The 19,337-nt window shown below is 45.0% G+C and overlaps 2 protein-coding genes across 3 annotated transcripts; both read left to right on the top strand.

The window, feature by feature from the left end:
• The first annotated feature begins 1,296 nt into the window (after positions 1–1,296).
• Positions 1,297–7,028, top strand: LOC121585150 (ATP-dependent DNA helicase Q5). Its single transcript, XM_041901526.2, has 12 exons — positions 1,297–1,570; positions 1,816–1,921; positions 2,508–2,544; positions 2,653–2,711; positions 3,933–4,006; positions 4,120–4,213; positions 4,342–4,521; positions 4,771–5,438; positions 5,539–5,584; positions 5,704–5,919; positions 6,025–6,097; positions 6,176–7,028. Exons 2-12 carry the CDS (start codon positions 1,907–1,909, stop codon positions 6,355–6,357), a joined length of 1,644 nt encoding a protein of 547 aa, XP_041757460.2. The 5' UTR covers positions 1,297–1,570; positions 1,816–1,906; the 3' UTR covers positions 6,358–7,028.
• A 451-nt stretch (positions 7,029–7,479) lies between these two features.
• LOC121585151 (cerebellar degeneration-related protein 2-like) lies at positions 7,480–18,727 on the top strand. Of its 2 annotated transcripts, XM_041901527.2 has the most exons (6): positions 7,480–7,761; positions 8,054–8,086; positions 13,174–13,286; positions 15,834–15,982; positions 16,343–16,507; positions 16,683–18,727. In XM_041901527.2, the coding sequence occupies exons 1-6, from the start codon at positions 7,683–7,685 to the stop codon at positions 17,677–17,679; spliced, it is 1,536 nt and encodes a 511-aa protein (XP_041757461.1). In that variant the 5' UTR covers positions 7,480–7,682; the 3' UTR covers positions 17,680–18,727. The 2 variants fall into 2 exon arrangements, with proteins under 2 accessions (XP_041757461.1, XP_041757462.1); XM_041901528.2 differs by lacking the exon at positions 8,054–8,086 and having other exon boundaries at positions 7,500–7,761.
• Positions 18,728–19,337: the final 610 nt, after the last annotated feature.

The raw sequence follows: 19,337 nt of genomic DNA on the forward strand, positions 1-19,337 counted from the left end.
CCATGTCTTCATCACTGGAAAATATAAACAGTTGAGTTTAATATCATTTAAAAGCTTACAAAAAGGGTTGTCAAAATATTTGATAATTTCTTCGGTTGCGACACAGCAAGCTCTTGAATACAGGGTGGGTGTCATTTCAATCATAGAAATAGAATGGACCTATCCCTTGAGACCACTGCAATTTAGCTGGTACACCATTGACATTTACATTTAATTAAAAATTTTACTTCAAATTACTACCATAAAGATGGCTGCTGGTCCACCCACCATTGAATGTCAACTTAAATGGCAATGTCTATTCTATTATCTATATTTCTATGATTTCAATAGTTCCTATGGAGGATTGACAGTGTTATTTAAACCAACTGATATTCCTATTCAAGTCAACATTCCCGGATGTGTGGACCTCCAACCATCTCTGTGGTACCATTTTGAAAGTTGACATTTATATTATAGTCACATTTTAGTACATTTATCAACCAAAACATGACACCCACCCTGTATTCAAGAGTATGCTGCGTCTCAACCGATGGCAGGCACAACACAAACGCCTCAGATGATGTAAAATAGGGTCGATGCTACAACATACAGGAAAATGATTTTTTTTTAGTTTACGTGTTTTTAAATAATTTACATTAAAGGTTAAAAAATGACAATTGTCATAAAAAATGTTTTGGGAAGAAATTATCAAATAGTTTGACAACCCTTTTTTTGTATGTTTTTAAATTATATCAAACTCAACCGTTTATCTTCTCCAATGATTTAAGACATTGATGTCTCATGTTATGGTGGGGTATGCAAAATAGGTCAACTTGAGCACCTCTAGCTCCTAAATGTTTTGGCATTCAGGTCCAAAAAGTAACTTTCTGACCACTTCGATCATGGGCAAATATGTATGGAAAGTTTTGTTCAAATCAAAAGGGGTGCGGTCAAAAAGTGAATGAAATCAAATGGAACGACCCCTCTCTGCTCAAGTGTGATTAACATCTAGTGATAGCGAGTTGTGTCAAAGCCTTATTTGGCCACTTGATGGCTAGTTGAGCGTGACCTTGTTTGATCACACATCATGCACACACACACACATTGATCATGGACAGTAATGGGTGATCTGTTACACAATGGTAGCTATTGATCAATGACGATCCTCTTCGTCATTTCCCCATGACACAATCATTATATAATTCCTCATATCAGCAGCATTAACCTTTCTGATATCATACTGTGTCATGTGCACTTTTCTGTATTGTGAGTCTTAATGAGGCATGCACAATATGCAAGGCCTCCTAGTGGTTTGACCTTTAGCATGTCTGTGTTTGTCTCTCTAACCTGTGTCTCTGGGCTCTCTCAGCTGCCGCCATGCCACCATCTCCAAGTTCTTTGGGGACCAGAAGCCAGACTGTGCTGGAGCCTGTGACTACTGTCGTGACCCCAAGGCTGTGCGGGCCCAGCTGGAGAAGGGGGCCACTTTGTGCACCAAGACCGGGGCGGCTCAGAGCAAACAGCCCAGGGGCCCGTTTGGGTTTGACCGCGACCTCTACGCTGGGGGGAGGAAGGGCTACGGCTTTGAGAGGTCAGCAATGCAACGGTCTAGTAGCCTGGAGGCCAGTCTAACTCTGTTGGTTAAAGCAGAAACAGACTGGCATCCAGGCTAACATTTGTTGTAGTTTTTAGTTGCTAACAGGGCAAGATAGGGGTCTTTCCTTCTGATTGGAATTATTTTCACATGTATTGTTGATTTTAAAATGTGTTTTCTAGCTGTCACTCATAGACAGTACAGTAGGAATGCTGAGGTCTGTGGTGATATAATCTCCTCAGGCATGATGAGGAGGGCTGGGAGAGCGGTGGTGATGATGATGATGGCTCCGAGCATAGGAGGAAGGAGTTTGGAAATCTCTTCAAGAAACAAATGAACCTGCGCAAGGTGAAACCTCACATTCATGTACTGTATACGAACCTGTGCAAGGTGAAACCTCACATTCATGTACTGTATACATGCTGTACATGGACAGCCCTGCTGTCATACTGTGATACACAACTACTGACTCCATAAGCTTAGTCTTTCCATTGCTTCAGTAAACAAACCTTCATACACTGTAGCAGCTCCCTCTCTCTCCACATCTGTTTTCCAGCTGTGGCCTGCCAGGCAAGGAGGCTGGGTCTAGGGGCCCCTGTAAGGCACCATGTGGTAAATCTCTCCCATATGTGGAGTCAAATCAGCACGACAGGGCTATTCAAATCTATGCTATTAATCCTGGCAAACAAAAGACGTGTTGAGTTGAGCCATGATTTTGAGACTGTTGGTTTGAGATGCTGCCAGCAACAGCAGGGGCTTGGAACACTGAAACACTGGAACACTGGAACACTAGCAACTAGGTGAGAGAGGCAGAGCTCTAAGGTGGAGTGAGGAATTTGAGGGGCCCTCTGTAGGTTCTCTGCACTAACTGACAATATAAGTGTGAGGGGGTGTCTTATTTCCCTCTGTTTTCTTCTCCCTCTTTCCTCTGTAGGTGTCTGAGGGACACAAAGATTCATTTATCCCCCCAGGTGGGTTCTCTATTGTTGTAATATCAGTGTAGACAAGCAAAGTGACTGACTAATAATACCGTTATGTGACTGAATGGGTTTCGATATTGTGTTCAACTGTATCTACAGATGATGACTGCCCACTCAGAGAGGCCAGCAGCCAGAAGATCCCCAGGCTCACCGTCAAGGTACAGCTCTGCTATGGAAACGTCTCACACACAAACACATTCACGTGCATGCTCATGTACGTGCAAAGCAATATGCACATTCACATGCTTTTGATGATTAATGCACACGTCCTTGTGTATTCAGCGTCTCCACCATCATGAGCTAGTTAGAAACTATTTATTGATCCATAATTAAATTCTGCTTTAAGGCCTTTACCCAACACCTCTTTCATGAACTAGATGCTGGTTTATCCAGGGTCAGACTCTGAATATTTGGTCAAATGCACAGAACACTGAATATCTGGGTTTGCAGATTTGAGGGAACAGAGAGGGGATTGTACTGCCACTGTGTGGTTCATACATTTATTACAAGAATACCCATTTTCAAGGAAAATATTTAGGCCTATTTGTATTTTGTGGTGTATGACTGATTGATTGTATGTCATGATTTTTATTTTTTATTATGTATAGTTGTAGCTCTCTTCACGACAACAGACACAGGTTGGTTCCTTGAAACGGGCGTTTATTGCCTTGCACGTCTTTTTATCCGATGCATCCACGTCACGCCGTGAGAACTATATATTTGAATGAACACAGTAACGTTGATAAATTATACAGTACTGAAACAAAATAATACAAATGGCGCTCGTCGCGACTACAAATGGCACTTGGCGCGAAAATAAACAAAGTTCTACAGGTTGAACAAAATACCTCGTTGGCTGCTTGTCCTGAAAATAGGTTATTGAATCCTTAAAGTCCCTTGAAAGTCCCTTTACTGTCTTTCTTGGCCTCTGCCATCAACAATTATAACTCAGACTAAGATCTGCTTAAGTTAGATTGCACACAGTCAATTAACAAATTCCGTAGCAGGAACACAACAGAGAACGGTAGTTCCGGGATGGAACATAAAAACACAAACAATGCCTAACGTTAATTTGACCTGTTACATCACATTTAAATTCTTACCTATACATCAATAAATCATTTATTTATTTACTACATCAAATAAACCATGAATTATGTATTAATCATGCATCGTGAACACAGCATCTATGTAACACCACTTACAATAGTGTTGATTTTATTTATTTACCAGTTCTCCCTTGTATAGACATGTTTTAAAACTCAGTGGCACATTCCCTTTGAATAGAGGTTCAAATCAAATTAATACATTTTCACTTGCCTTTTAACAATATTTTTGACAAGAGTGTGTGCCAAATGTGTGCATCAATTGTATTCCAGGCCCGGGAGCACTGTGTGGCCCTGCTACAGGAGGCTCTGAACAACCACCAGGTGGCAGCAGCAGACACACACAGGTACCAGTCACTACTAATGCACATGCACCTAAAATGCCAAGTCACTGATGCCACTGGGATAACTGATACTTGGATTTTTATTTCTTTCTTTCCCTTTTTCCTCCCTCACCCAGCTCTGACACACTCTCCTTGGCGGTGGATATTGAACATGAGGTCTTCAAGATCACCAAGTCTTCTAACCTGTACAAAGCAGCTGTCCTGAAGAGGGTGAGTAGCTCCTGACTACTGTCTGGTTTATTGTACAACTCTAAAGTCAGTTTAGGTATTGAGCCCTATGGAAGCTATTCTTTTTAAGCTATTCTTTCACTCATCTAACTCATCACCCGTTCCTAAAGGTATCAGAGATGAAGAAGGGAGTGGCTGCCTCTGCAGGAAGAGGAGGAGGAGAAGGGACCAGCTGCTCTGGGGAATCCACAGAGATAAAGACTGAATCCAAAGACGAAGCAGCCTCCTCCTCTTCCTCCTCCTTGACTGAGGAGCAGCAGGGCTTCACGCCTGCCTCACAGATCTACTCAGTAAGGCCCAACACCACAGCACACAGAGGACTCTGCCTTTACTTTGCTTTAGAAAATACTGTAGCACTCCTTTATAAGCAGCAGTAATGACTAAATATTTATCTACTTGCTAATGCATTGAGACTGTCTCAGAATCATATCTCAGCCCATTAGTAACAGGATGCAGTCAGTGTTATTGTGAGTCAGCCTCATACTAGGTTCTATTAGTAACTAAGCATCCTTCCTTCTGTGTCTCCTTCTCTCCACCAGCTAAAGCGGAAGAGAATAGGAGCAGGTCTGAGGGGCTCCTCCAACCCCTTCCAAACTGCCAGTGAGCTGCTGAGGGCTTCTAACTGTGAGGGCTCCACTACAGGGCCAGGTCCAGTGGCCAACAGGGGGACAGGGAGCGGGGGTCCTGAGAGCCTGGCTGGGTCTGGAGAGTCAGCCAGTGAGGAGGAGAGGGGGAAGAGGAAGGAGACAAAGACTGGAGATACAGCACCAACCATCAGCTCCTCCATCAGAGCTAAAGCCAGTGCAGTCTCTGTCTCCCTGAACAGTCCCACCAAGACAGGAGGCAAGGCCCTGAGCAAGAAGCAGCAGAAGCTAGTGGAGGCTGCTAAGAACTCCTGCAACATTACCCAGTACTTTGGGAAGAAACAGATTGAAAAGAGTCAAGAGGTGGAGATGGGAACAAATGATGTGTCATCACAGGCCTTTTCAATACCACTCCCCACTAAGGAAATCACACCTGCTACTGTCTCCATGGACACCATCCCTATGGACATTAGTCCCATAGAAGTCATCCCCACGGAAACCATCCCTATGGACACCATCCCCATGGAAACTATCCCTATGGATACCATCCCCACAGAAATCAACAGCTTGGATAATACTGAGGTTAAAGAGGGAGCGAAACTGGACTTGGACTCTATCACAGTGTAAGATGTCCCTCAGAAGTTGTAGATAAAGTCTAGATAGTCTGGGACTGGATTATTCCGTTTTGCCTCTCTCTCTAAACTCCTTCTGTCTTCTTCACAGGCAAAACGCACATGAAAACAAGACTAAATCGTTGCTAAAACAAAGGGTATGGAGACCAATATTATATTGCCACAACAGTATTATTGTGTCAAGTTTTTTAACTGTAATGTAATGATGACATTGTTGTTAACATCTACTACCACATGTTCTCTATGTGTGTGTTAGCTATGTGAAGAGAGGGAGGCCCTCCCCTCAGCCAAGCGCAGCGGCCCCCTACAGGACAGCAGGAAAAAGGTGACCTTTAACCCCAACATCCAGGAGACTGTACTGGAGCCAGGGAGCCCCAGCAAAGCCCCCAAGCCTGTGTCTCTGAAGGAGGTGGCTGACATCGTGGTGCGCTGTCTAGACCCCTTCTATACGCAGGGCAAGTTTACCACCAAGGTGAGGGAGAGAGGGAAGGGACAAGCTGTGATGTAGATATTTGGTTCTTCATTTGTCACTTTTTCAAATCACAGTATTCCAAATGTGAAATCTTCCTTCTTGTAGGAGCTGTTCAAGTCATTTGCCCGCTACTTGTCTCATCTACTAGCAGAGGGGAGGAGTAGGGGAAGAGGTCAAGGTGAGGAAGACCAACATTTTGTGTGTGCTCTCTGGCACAAGCTGCCTTTTCTAATAATGAACTATTTTGTGTCCACAGTGAAAATGCAGGCCAAGACTCTGATAAAGAAGTTCTTCAGCGGTGTGAAGCGCTGTGAGAGTGAAGCAGACTGGAAGCACCTGAAGGGACCACACAGCACTGAGACCTCTGAACACAGATGGATGGGAGGAGGAGGGACTACGAATGGAAAGGTGGAGGAGGATAACAACCTGGGGGTCTGACCCCTTCATCCACTCTCTCTCTCTCCAACTGATTCCCTCCTCCCTCACATCTCTCCCAGGCCAAGACACTCAGTTGTTACAGGGATGAAATGCTGCTATGCTGTGTCAACTCCAGGCTCATGCTGCCTTGGCGTGGAGAGCCACTGTAATGGCGCTATTAAACATGTACTGTATACAGCATGTCTGCTGGTGCTGCTGGGGAACAATTAGTCATCCCTGCTCAAAGCTGATACCAGGCCAAACCCTGCTGCTACCTGGTCTGTCATTCTGCCTGACTGTAGAGGACAGCCAACTGGATGTGTAACAACCACAGACTCTATCTTTGATTGATTTTAGAGCTGTAATTGAACGTATTCTTGGTTGTTAGTTATTAGTTGTTTTCATGAGATTCTCAATGAGAGCTTTTATTTAAGCTGAGGAATACAAAAAAATATTCTTTATTTTTTCTCGTCCTTATGGTTATCTTGTCTAAAAGAGCAGAGCTGGCCATGTCTTCCTGTTCTGGTTGGTGACTGGGTGGGTGCCTTTTCAAACAGTCAGCCATTTCAAACATGATGGAATCCAAAGAGCACTTGATGCACCAATGGGAAAAACACTCAGCCATCACTCAAATATATCCAAAAGCACCCTGCCATCACACACTGTTGCTCGTTGTGAGACCTGTTTACAATAAAATCTATAATACTGAATGTCTAGTGGCTGGTACTAAATGGCTCATGGGCTCTATACAATTAGATGAAGTGGAAGGACTGTTTTATGGAGCAGCATCTTCCCCTGTATAGGGAAGGGGGTTGGGGATCGTTGCAGAATGGATCAGGAGAGATATGGGTGCGAAGCACGAGTGAGTGGGGGCGTGTAACAACAGCCCGGAGGCCTACGTAAATCACAACAGGGGGGAAATTATGCGTGGCATTTGCCAGTGTCACACATTTGTTCAGTGAACGTACACGTCTCAATATTGTACAATTATTGGGTACCTCATTCTCTATTTTTATTGTAGGCCGACAGTGCTGTCGTTGCATATAAGGACTTGCTTGCAGTGTCCAGTTTGTGCGTGTATTTGTCGGGCTTGAGATATGAATTTAGTGTCAGGTGCGGTAAAAGAACGCATCTGTCTCATTCGAATGGTTCATTACAGAATGTTGGGGGCAGGTGCGCCCGCGGTTTTCCTCGTGAATGTTAAAGGTTGCTGAAAGGGTTACGGTTTGGGAGGCTGCGCTGTTCGAGATTTGTTGATCATACGACGCATGCTTTCGCTTCCGGGCGAGCAGTCAGAGATTTTACAGAGCGCCGGGTGAACATCCACAACGATAGACCGAGCATCGATGCTTCGTGCAGGCAGGATGGAGGAGTTTGTTACGGAGGAAGATGAGCCATGGTACGACCAACGGGATTTGGAGCAGGGTGAGTAGACTGACACACCATTGTTGTTACATTGTGGCCGTTGTGGTTATATTTGTTGCAGGTTTTGTTTAGCGTATGTATGCGAATCGTTCCGTTACAATGTTACAGTAAAAACAGTCACAGCAAAAAGCAGCTGATGCTGACTACAGACCTCATCACTGTCATTTAATGCAACGACCTGAAGATGTATCAAATTATGCTAATTGCACTTCAAGAAAATAAGACAATATTATTGACATTGTTCATTTGAAGAATTCATGACATGTTCTGTCATTTTGGCTCTATATACAAGCGTGCTTATCTGGAATGGACTACTGTCTTAATTGTAAGTATTATCCTTGATATGATCAAACTGACATTTTGTGATGGAGCTCATGCACTTTCTAAGACAGACCCCAACACCCCAAGTCCCATACATTTGAGTAGAAGGCGTGGGAACTATCGAAATGCTGCTCCATGTTACACACACATTCTCTCTCTCTCTCTCTCTCTCTCTCTCTCTCTCTCTCTCTCTCTGACACACACAGGCCTACTCCCATCTCTCTCATTTCTACCTCTCTGTGTATAGGCACTGCTCTAGACGTCCCCTTAATAAATTATGGAGCTTCCTGCCTTTGCCAATTATTCTGATCTTGTCAGTAAAGTGCGTGTTCTCAGAATAACCCTACTGTCTGTCTGATTTCACCATCCATCTCTCTCCTCATATATGATGGATGGTCACGTGCCAACCCTTGGCTCTCAGGGTTCTTTTCCTCAAGTCACCAAAATGCTGAGTCGTGGTTCTGCCTGGCACAGGGATGTGCTGGTGAGGTATTAGGTGATAGCCTGACATCAGGCTGCCGGAGAGTTGGCAGACAAACAGCGAGATGGTAGGATATTCAGGGAGAGAAATGGTTGACATTCTCAGGATTCTGTGGAATTGTGAACAAAGATTATATAGAGTTGCAATCTCAGAGTGAGGAAAATGTCAGAGTTCTCTTTTTAAATGTATTACTGGCTAGACTGGAGACACAGGACATTTACTAACCACTCATATCTGTACTCTGATGAATCATAGGGATCAACAATGGAGACTCTCCCAATGAAGCTATGTTTCGAGATGCTTGTTGAAAAGGCACATAATACACATTTTTAGTGTACATTTTAGTCATTTAGCAGATGCTCTTATCCAGAGCGACTTAAAGTTAGTGAGTTCATACATTTTGTTTTTTGTCACTTTTTTTTTCATGCACACAACCTTTTCTATTCACCCAGGGCTTAGTCTGATAATACATCCCTCCTATAGAGTGACACACCCCTTTTGTATCTGTTCTGCAATTATTTGATTTAGTTAACTCGATTGAACCCCATCGTCTGTCGCTTCCTCCACTAATGGCTAGATAGACATAGATGAGGGCATGTGTAGTCTCTGCGCTCACTCCCTGTGTATTGAACTGGCTGAGCAGAGTCACCCACCTCTGATCTTATCCCCATATTTCTAAACAGAACGGGAAAGAAGCTATCGTTTTAGCATTTTAAATGTCCCCACAAATTACGATATAGATCAAAGCTGTATTTTCCTAGCAATCATTCATTCTAAAGGGTAAGGTTGGTATATTAGGATAGTAGGTGGTGTGAGTTCCAGATGGTGTGAAGAGGTATGTACAGTGAGGGGAAAAAGTATTTGATCCCCTGCTGATTTTGTACGTTTGCCCACTGACAAAGACATGATCAGTCTATAATTTTAATGGTAGGTTTATTTCAACAGTGAGAGACAGAATAACAACAACAAAATCCAGAAAAACGCATGTCAAAAAATTTATAAATTGATTTGCATTTTAATGAGGGAAATAAGTATTTGACCCCTCTGCAAAACATTACTTAGTACTTGGTGGCAAAACCCTTGTTGGCAATCAGAGGTCAGACGTTTCTTGTAGTTGGCCACCAGGTTTGCACACATCTCAGGAGGGATTTTGTCCCACTCCTCTTTGCAGATCTTCTCCAAGTCATTAAGGTTTCGAGGCTGACGTTTGGCACCTCAAACCTTCAGCTCCCTCCACAGATTTTCTATGGGATTAAGGTCTGGAGACTAGCTAGGCCACTCCAGGACCTTAATGTGCTTCTTCTTGAGCCACTCCTTTGTTGCCTTGGCTGTGTGTTTTGGGTCATTGTCATGCTGGAATACCCATCCACGACCCATTTTCAATGCCCTGGCTGAGGGAAGGAGGTTCTCACCCAAGATTTGACGGTACATGGCCCCGTCCATCGTCCCTTTGATGCGGTGAAGTTGTCCTGTCCCCATAGCAGAAAAACACCCCCAAAGCATAATGTTTCCACCTTCATGTTTGATGGTGGGAATGGTGTTCTTGGGGTCATAGGCAGCATTCCTCCTCCTCCAAACACGGCGAGTTGAGTTGATGCCAAAGAGCTCGATTTTGGTCTCATCTGACCACAACACTTTCACCCAGTTCTCCTCTGAATCATTCAGATGTTCATTGGCAAACTTCAGACAGGCATGTATATGTGCTTTCTTGAGCAGGGGGACCTTGTGGGTGCTGCAGGATTTCAGTCCTTCACGGCGTAGTGTGTTACCAATTGTTTTCTTGGTGACTATGGTCCCAGCTGCCTTGAGATCATTGACAAGATCCTCCCGTGTAGTTCTGGGCTGATTCCTCACCGTTCTCATGATCATTGCAACTCCACGAGGTGAGATCTTGCATGGAGCCCCAGGCCGAGGGAGATTGACAGTTCTTTTGTGTTTCTTCCATTTGCGAATAATCGCACCAACTGTTGTCACCTTCTCACCAAGCTGCTTGGCGATGGTCTTGTAGCCCATTCCAGCCTTGTGTAGGTCTACAATCTTGTCCCTGACATCCTTGGAGAGCTCTTTGGTCTTGGCCATGGTGGAGAGTTTGGAATTTGATTGATTGCTTCTGTGGACAGGTGTCTTTTATACAGGTAACAAGCTGAGATTAGGAGCACTCCCTTTTAAGAGTGTGCTCCTAATCTCAGCTCGTTACCTGTATAAAAGACACCTGGGAGCCAGAAATCTTTCTGATTGAGAGGGGGTCTAATACTTATTTCCCTCATTCAAATGCAAATCAATTTAACATTTTTGACATGCGTTTTTCTGGATTTTGTTGTTATTTTGTCTCTCACTGTTCAAATAAACCTACCATTAAAATTATAGACTGATAATTTCTTTGTCTGTGGGCAAACGTACAAAATCAGCTACTTTCAAATACTTTTTTCCCTCACTGTATATGTCCTTCCCTAGCCCAGGCCTTGCCTCGTCCTCCACATCACCTCATTGACCGATGACCCCAGAGAATGAAAGCAGCTTTGCGTCTCATCAGTGTTTCGCTGGTCTGGTCAGGGTTTGGCAACCTGGTGGATTCTGCTGTTCTGCAGCCAGCAGCAGGCTCTATCTCATCTCACAGTGTTATTCAATATGGAGAGTCAGAGCATTAAGCCCAGCTGGATGATCTGATTAGGGGGCCCCAGACACGGTCTCTAAGACTGGGATCAGAGATTTCAGCCTGGGGGTTAGAAAGATTTTGGAGGTGACCCTGCATGTAAAATTGTATTAGTACAGTTTTAGCATGCTGTTCCAACCAAGGGGTCATATTGTATTTGCTATGGTCTACTTCCACTCACTTTCACACACGGAGTGAATATGTGATCATTATGTAAGTGATCTGTATTCAGGGCTGCTCACCTATTGCCCTCAGTGGTCATTATCATCAGCTCAACATGTATAGCCTGTCTGTCCAGATGGTAGGGTATGATGTCATAGTTGTAGCAGCTGGTGCAGTGTGGTTGTGATGTGCTTCACTAGATGCTATATGAGTTATACACATCTGAGGGCATAAGGATGATGCAGAGCCACACGTGCAGAAGGCTGCAGTGCACATGAGCTGTGTGTGTGCCAAGGTTGCCATGGGGAGATGATGTCAGTTTGACAGTGATTCTTATATGATATTCACTTGTACTTAATGAAGTGGGTACATGATTTCTCCTATTTACTGGGATATCTTTTGCCCTCTCTCAGCAAGCTTCTTATTCCTCTTATCCGTTTGCCAGCACTAACAACCGTTGTGCGGCAGCCTTTGATAAAGGCACAACCCTAAGATTACATCATTTTTAGGCCTTAGACAATGTGTACCAGGCACCTGTGTGTTGGTCACGTAGCGTTTGTGTTGTAGATGGTAGGACCCCCCTGTTATCTTCTGTCCATTGTGTTAAAACAGCAAATTACAGCCTGACCTTGGGCTGTAGTGGAGATATGGTAGCCTACAGATGAGCTAATTACATTTTTAGCTATGTGTTGAAGACGGGCCTCTTGTCCTTTGCCCCTCTGTCCTTTTTTATTTGTTAGCTCCTGTTGCCTTACTTGTGTTATCTCTCTGATACCAAACCATACATTGTGCTGATAAAATGCTGCATTCATGTTCCCTAATGGATGTCAGTTGTTCTGTTTCACACCCCTCTCCTCCTCCCAATATACTGCCATGGACTCTGAGTAGTGGGGCAGGCATGTTGGAGCCAGGAGTCAACAATGCTCCCCTCCTCATCCCTACTCTCAGTCCATGTAGGCCTCGTCACTGCAGCAGCCGATGAATAATGGATCCATCAAGCTGCTTGTGGAAACCAAGTGGCTCGCTGCCCTTAGCCCTCCCAGTGCTTTGTTATTCAGATGGGATCATGTTTGTTACCTTGTTTGTATGTGTGTTTATTTGTGGAGATGTTTGTCAAAGCAGATTGAGAGCAGAGATGTGCTGGGGTTTATTGTTTAACCTTTTCCCCAGAAACCAATCTTGTTGTGACAATAAAGGATATTTGTGTAGTAACCAATGCAGAGAGACTATTGATTTAGCTAAAACCTTTATGCTTGTATGTACAGACTGTACAGCCGCTCTTCTTTTGGAGTGGGGTAATAAGAACTAACAGGGATATTTCTGTCATTCTGACCATGAGTAATGGTCAATGAGCTCTGAGATTACCTGTATTGGTGTGTTCTGCCCAGAGTAATCCAGACAGAGCCTGTGCTAACTAGGTTTTCTCCCTTAGTCTCCTCCTTTCTCCTGCAGTCAGACTCCATTTTCTTGAGCTCATCTTGGCAGAGGTCACGAAAGCTGGTCTTATTCAGAAAAGATAGAGGATTAAAAAAAAAAAAACTCCAGCAGGGGGAATTGAATGAGGGGATTTTCTCTCTACTGCTCGCTCTTATTGATTTTGAAATGAGGAGGCGAAGTCTTAAATTCATCACTTTAAGGAAAGCCAGAAAGCATTGCATTAATGGAGTTAAAACAGTCTATAATGATCCAATGCAATACTTGAACTGAGCTGGGCTAACGCAGCAACAACCAATATTACTGGCTCTCTCCATTCTCCTCTGTCTCTCTCCATTCTCCTCTCTGTCCCCTCTCACAGATCTGCACCTGGCAGCCGAGCTGGGGAAGACCCTTCTGGAGCGCAACAAGGAGCTGGAGGACTCCCTACAACAGATGTACATCAACAATGAGGAACAGGTGCAGGAGATCGAGGTACAGCATGACACCACTTTGGCACCACTTTCACGAACTATGTGTGAGCGTGTGTACATGTCATGATTGATGTTGATGTCATGATTGATCCTGCAAAGTGCCCTGCCGCTGGTTCGAATCCCAGAGCCGACTAGGTGAAAAATCTGTAAGTCGCTCTGGATAAAAGCGCCTGGTAAATTACTAAAATGTAAAAAATATTTAATGTTGAATTGTTGAGAGGCCATATTGGCAAGCATGGCTCCAGACTGGTGTGTTAGCTGGAATGTGTGGGTTTTAAACTGCTGACGATGCACTTGATGATCCTGAAAAGTACCTCTTCTCTCTAGGCTAGCACAATTACATTCTCCTTGATGCGCCATCAAGCCATTTAAACCCTGCAGAGCTCTGATAGGAGAGGAGCAGAGTGCAGCTGCCTGAGAGAGCGCGAGAGGAAGAGAGAGTGTGTGTTTACTTAGAGTGTGCGGCTGTGTTGGAGAGGGGAACCCACTGACTCCTCTGAGTGAAATCTGCCACCTCATTAGACAACAAAGACTGCCTTATTAGGCAACAACAAAGCTGCCTGCTGACGGCCACATCAACCAATCACACACTTTAATCTGCTGGAGAAGAAAAATAGTTGATCCACACTTGTTTGTGTAGACAGGAATTAGGAAACTGTGACACTATGATCTTGCTTAACCTTAATGGAATCCTGTCAAATCTATGTGACTGATTTTTTTTTTACAGCAAATCCTGAGTGTGTCTGGCATTGGGTGTCATTGGATGTATCTCAATAGTCTAAAACGGCTTCCTCTCCTCCTCTTGTCTCCTTCATCTGCACTGATGTAACATATACAGTGGGGAGAACAAGTATTTGATACACTGCCGATTTTGCAGGTTTTCCTACTTACAAAGCATGTAGAGGTCTGTAATTTTTATCATAGGTACACTTCAACTGTGAGAGACGGAATCTAAAACAAAAATCCAGAAAATCACATTGTATGATTTTTAAGTAATTAATTTGCATTTTATTGCATGACATAAGTATTTGATCACCTACCAACCAGTAAGAATTCCGGCTCTCACTGACCTGTTAGTTTTTCTTTAAGAAGCCCTCCTGTTCTCCACTCATTACCTGTATTAACTGCACCTGTTTGAACTCGTTACCTGTATAAAAGACACCTGTCCACACACTCAATCAAACAGACTCCAACCTCTCCACAATGGCCAAGACCAGAGAGCTGTGTAAGGACATCAGGGATAAAATTGTAGACCTGCACAAGGCTGGGATGGGCTACAGGACAATAGGCAAGCAGTTTGGTGAGAAGGCAACAACTGTTGGCGCAATTATTAGAAAATGGAAGAAGTTCAAGATGACGGTCAGTCACCCTCGGTCTGGGGCGCCATGTAAGATCTCACCTCGTGGGGCATCAATGATCATGAGGAAGGTGAGGGATCAGCCCAGAACTACACGGCAGGACCTGGTCAATGACCTGAAGAGAGCTGGGACTACAGTCTCAAAGAAAACCATTAGTAACACACTACGCCGTCATGGATTAAAATCCTGCAGCGCATGCAAGGTCCCCTGCTCAAGCCAGTGCATGTCCAGGCCCGTCTGAAGTTTGCCAATGACCATCTGGATGATCCAGAGGAGGAATGGGAGAAGGTCATGTGGTCTGATGAGACAAAAATAGAGCTTTTTGGTCTAAACTCCACTCGCTGTGTTTGGAGGAAGAAGAAGGATGAGTACAACCCCAAGAACACCATCCCAACCATGAAGCATGGAGGTGGAAACATCATTCTTTGGGGATGCTTTTCTGCAAAGGGGACAGGACGACTGCACCGTATTGAGGGGAGGATGGATGGGGCCATGTATTGCGAGATCTTGGCCAACAACCTCCTTCCCTCAGTAAGAGCATTGAAGATGGGTCGTGGCTGGGTCTTCCAGCATGACAACGACCCAAATCACACAGCCAGGGCAACTAAGGAGTGGCTCCGTAAGAAGCATCTCAAGGTCCTGGAGTGGCCTAGCCAGTCTCCAGACCTGAACCCAATAGAAAATCTTTGGAGGGAGCTGAAAGTCCGTATTGCCCAGCGACAGCCCCGAAACCTGAAGGATCTGGAGAAGGTCTGTATGGAGGAGTGGGCCAAAATCCCTGCTGCAGTGTGTGCAAACCTGGTCAAGACCTACAGGGAACGTATGATCTCTGTAATTGCAAACAGGTTTCTGTACCAAATATTAAGTTCTGCTTTTTTGATGTATCAAATACTTATGTCATGCAATAAAATGCACATTCATAACTTAAAAATCATACAATGTGATTTTCTGGATTTTTGTTTTAGATTCCGTCTCTCACAGTTGAAGTGTACCTATGATAAAAATTACAGACCTCTACATGCTTTGTAAGTAGGAAAACCTGCAAAATCGGCAGTGTATCAAATACTTGTTCTCCCCACTGTAGATGTCCAGTTATTTTACATCCGTTTTAGACTATTTCAATAAAGTCTCGGTATATGTGTCTCCCTGTAAGGTCCATGTCTTCATTCACATGTATATTCCCCCTGCAGTACCTGTCCAAGCAGCTGGAGATGCTGAGGGAGATGAACGAGCAGCATGCAAAGGTCTACGAGCAGCTAGACGTGACAGCCAGAGAGCTGGAGATCACCAATGAGAAACTGGTTATAGAGAGCAAGGCCTCGCAGCAGAAGATAGACAGGTGAGGGGGAATACTCTCCTGAGTTGTCCTAGCTGCTATGATCCACAATATGAGCATTCACTCTATGTAAGACTGTGTACCATGACCCGTTTCTTCATGGTGTTTATACCAAGGATTTCTAAGAAATGCTAAGAAATATTTGGGTTAAGAGTTAACAAGCTTAGTTCTTGAATGGTACTTACTGTTCATAGTAAATAAATGCCTCACCGTTGTTTTCGTAACACAGGCTCAGTATAGTCACAGTACAGTATTGTACATTATGTCGTGATGTAAATAAGATTTAGTCCACTTTTTTATTTTATTTTTTACATTTTTGTTATGTGAAGGTTTCATTTTATATGTGTGTGTGTGTGCTTACAGGTTGACGGGTACCATGGAGACACTGCAGGCTCAGGTGGATACCATGACAGCTCGTGTGGAGGAGTTACGTACGCTAGAGGAGCTGAAGGTTCACAGAGAGAAGAGGGAGCGACGCAAGACTGTCCACTCCTTCCCCTGCCTCAAAGAACTCTGCACTGCACCAAGGTACAGTAAGGAGCAATGCTCTATGAAGTTTCTCTCAAAAGTCCAAAGTACTGTATGGGGAAAATATGCTTAGTACATTTGTCAAATGACCTGAATGTATGGTGTTCAGATTACATAAGACTACAATCCCCCTGCTGTAACCTCGCGCTCCTCTGTGTGATGTAACGCTCTACAGGTATGAGGATGGCTTCCTGGTGGCCAACCCCGGCAGTGTGGACCTGGTGTCTGAGCGTGAGCGCCGGCCCCTGGACGAGGAAAACGAGCGTCTAAAGGGCGTGATCTCCTCCCTGAGGTCCGCCATGGTGGCAGAGCGTGGCCGGAGGGAGGGGGCAGAGAGGGAGTGCACAGCCGTGCTGCAGGAGTTTGAGCTCCTGGAACAGCGCCTCCTGGGGGCTGAGGGCTGCCAGCTGCGGGTGCAGGAGCTGGAGGCGGAGCTACAGGAGATGCAGCAGCTGAGGAGGTCCCGGGTGTGTCTGTTGGATGAGGGTCTGGAGCAGACCCTGCTCAACAACGCCCCCGAGACCGACACACCTGAGGAGGGACCGGGGCAAGCGGAGGGAGGTGAGGGGACAGGGGAGTCTGGGGGGACAGGAGGAGGGGGGCAGCAGGGAGGCCCTGTGAGGAAGAGCTGCAGTGACACGGCGCTCAACACCATCTCGGCCGACGATGCCTCGGGCAGGCGACAGGGCAGCTACGCGATCCAAGCCAACGGCGCGCGCAAGCGGGGCATGTCCATCCTGAGGGAGGTGGACGAGCAGTACCACGCCCTGCTGGAGAAATACGAGGAGCTGCTGGGGAAGTGCCGGCGCCACGAGGAGAGCATGTGCCACACGGGGGTGCAGACGTCACGCCCAGTCTCCAGAGACCCCTCCATGAAGGACTACAGCATGGCCACCCCCGGCCCCTCCTCAGCCATGGCGGCTGCTGCTGCACCCCCCACCCCGCCCCAGACCCCCTCCACCCCAGAGGCCCTGGAGGGCATCAGCCGGCAGGTAGACCAGGTGGACAAGCGGCTGGGCCAGAACACCCCAGAGTACAAGGCCCTGTTCAAAGAGATCTTCTCCCGCCTGCAGAAGACCAAGAGTGAAGTGAACTCCACCAAGGGAGTCCCCAAGGGTAGAAAGTCCCCAAGGGTAGGAAGTCCTAAGGGAAGAAAGTCCAAAGACAAATGAGCTGCTTTCGTGATACTACTGAACATGACCTCTCCTGGTACTACTGAACATGACCTCTCCTGGTACTACTGAACATGACCTCTCCTGATACTACTGAACATGACCTCTCCTGGTACTACTGAACATGACCTCTCCTGATACTACTGAACATGACCTCTCCTGGTACTACTGAACATGACCTCTCCTGATACTACTGAACATGACCTCTCCTGGTACTACTGAACATGACCTCTCCTGATACTACTGAACGTGACCTCTCCTGGTACTACTGAACGTGACCTCTCCTGGTACTACTGAACGTGACCTCTCCTGGTACTACTGAATGTGACCTCTCCTGATACTACTGAACGTGACCTCTCCTGGTAATACTGAACATGACCTCTGCTGGTAATACTGAACATGACTTCTCCTGGTACTACTGAACATGCAACAATGGGTACAAAAGCCACAGATTTGTTTCTCTTTGTTTGACCATGTTGCTTGTTCAAAGTGGTCACTTGATGTCTTAATGACAGGTTACCTGTACTGCACAGGGGAAATTATACAATTTACTGTAGATGCTCTGTGATCCCCTCTGCTGTTTTCTTCATCTTTCTGGATACTGCCACATTTCACCCATCCCAATGTGAATGAATGAATTGTAAATCTCTGACAACATTCATCATCTGGGTAGATGAAATGCCTTGTTTCTTGATCTAACTTCACGTCATTTATGACAACCTAGTCGTGCACTAAAATCTGTTTGACCCGTCTTTGGTCAAGACAATCCAGTACAATGTTTAAATGACTGACCGTGTATACTGAGACTGCACTAATTATACTTAAAATTTATAAATAACTGCTATTTTAATGGTTTTGCCAATGACTGACGAATAACGTGCAGAGCTATTCATAAAATGTGTTTTCAAAAACAATGTATAGTTAAATATTCCTGATATTCACAATGAATAACACTTTTGCCTTAACATCTTAGGCTTGATGCATTTACATTTTAGTCATTTAGCAGACGCTCTTATCCAGAGCGACTTACAGTTAGTGAGTGCATACATTATTTTTTGTATTTTTCAAACCCACAACCCTGGCGTTGCAAACACCATGCTCTACCAACTGAGCTACATCCCTGCCGGCCATTCCCTCCCCTACCCTGGACGACGCTAGGCCAATTGTGCGCCGCCCCATGGGTCTCCCGGTCACGGCCGGCTACGACAGAGCCTGGATTCTAACCATGCATGCATCAATCCAACATAAATTGGCTTTGAAATCAGGTGAAACTAGTAGACTTTAATTGAGAGAGCCTATGGTACTCAAGGAAGTAGTAACTTGTTCTAAAATAAATACTGTATGTTAACTGTAAAACTATATCAGTGTATTGGTGAATTTACCTCTGTAAAAGGATTCTCAAGATGGCTATGAAAATGTTGCCAAAATGGAGTTAGTTCTCTAGCTGGGACAACCTGAGGACCTCCTGATGATGCACTGCATAGGAATTGAACTCTCAACCACACATGACTAAGCTACTGTAACTATGTATTTATTTTCTCTGGAAGCACTGACTCAGACAATGGGTACATCTCCATGGCTCCTTGTTTTCTGGACTGCTTATTTCAAGTACACATCTTACATAAGGGGCTCTAGCTGCCATGTCTTATCAGTACTTT

Source organism: Coregonus clupeaformis, chromosome 7 (genome assembly GCF_020615455.1).
Source record: "Coregonus clupeaformis isolate EN_2021a chromosome 7, ASM2061545v1, whole genome shotgun sequence".
Classification (NCBI taxonomy): domain Eukaryota; kingdom Metazoa; phylum Chordata; class Actinopteri; order Salmoniformes; family Salmonidae; genus Coregonus; species Coregonus clupeaformis.

What these genes read in the sequence shown, in the direction of transcription:
- LOC121585150 (XM_041901526.2), top strand. An exon ending in TCCCCAGGCTCACCGTCAAG is followed by an intron (nt 2,712 to 3,932) that starts GTACAGCTCTGC and finishes ATTGTATTCCAG; the next exon opens with GCCCGGGAGCACTGTGTGGC. An exon ending in GCAGCAGCAGACACACACAG is followed by an intron (nt 4,007 to 4,119) that starts GTACCAGTCACT and finishes TCCCTCACCCAG; the next exon opens with CTCTGACACACTCTCCTTGG.
- LOC121585151 (XM_041901527.2), top strand. Translation starts at nt 7,683, where the DNA reads ATGCTTCGTGCAGGCAGGATGGAGGAGTTTGTTACGGAGGAAGATGAG. An exon ending in AACAGGTGCAGGAGATCGAG is followed by an intron (nt 13,287 to 15,833) that starts GTACAGCATGAC and finishes TTCCCCCTGCAG; the next exon opens with TACCTGTCCAAGCAGCTGGA. An exon ending in GAACTCTGCACTGCACCAAG is followed by an intron (nt 16,508 to 16,682) that starts GTACAGTAAGGA and finishes AACGCTCTACAG; the next exon opens with GTATGAGGATGGCTTCCTGG.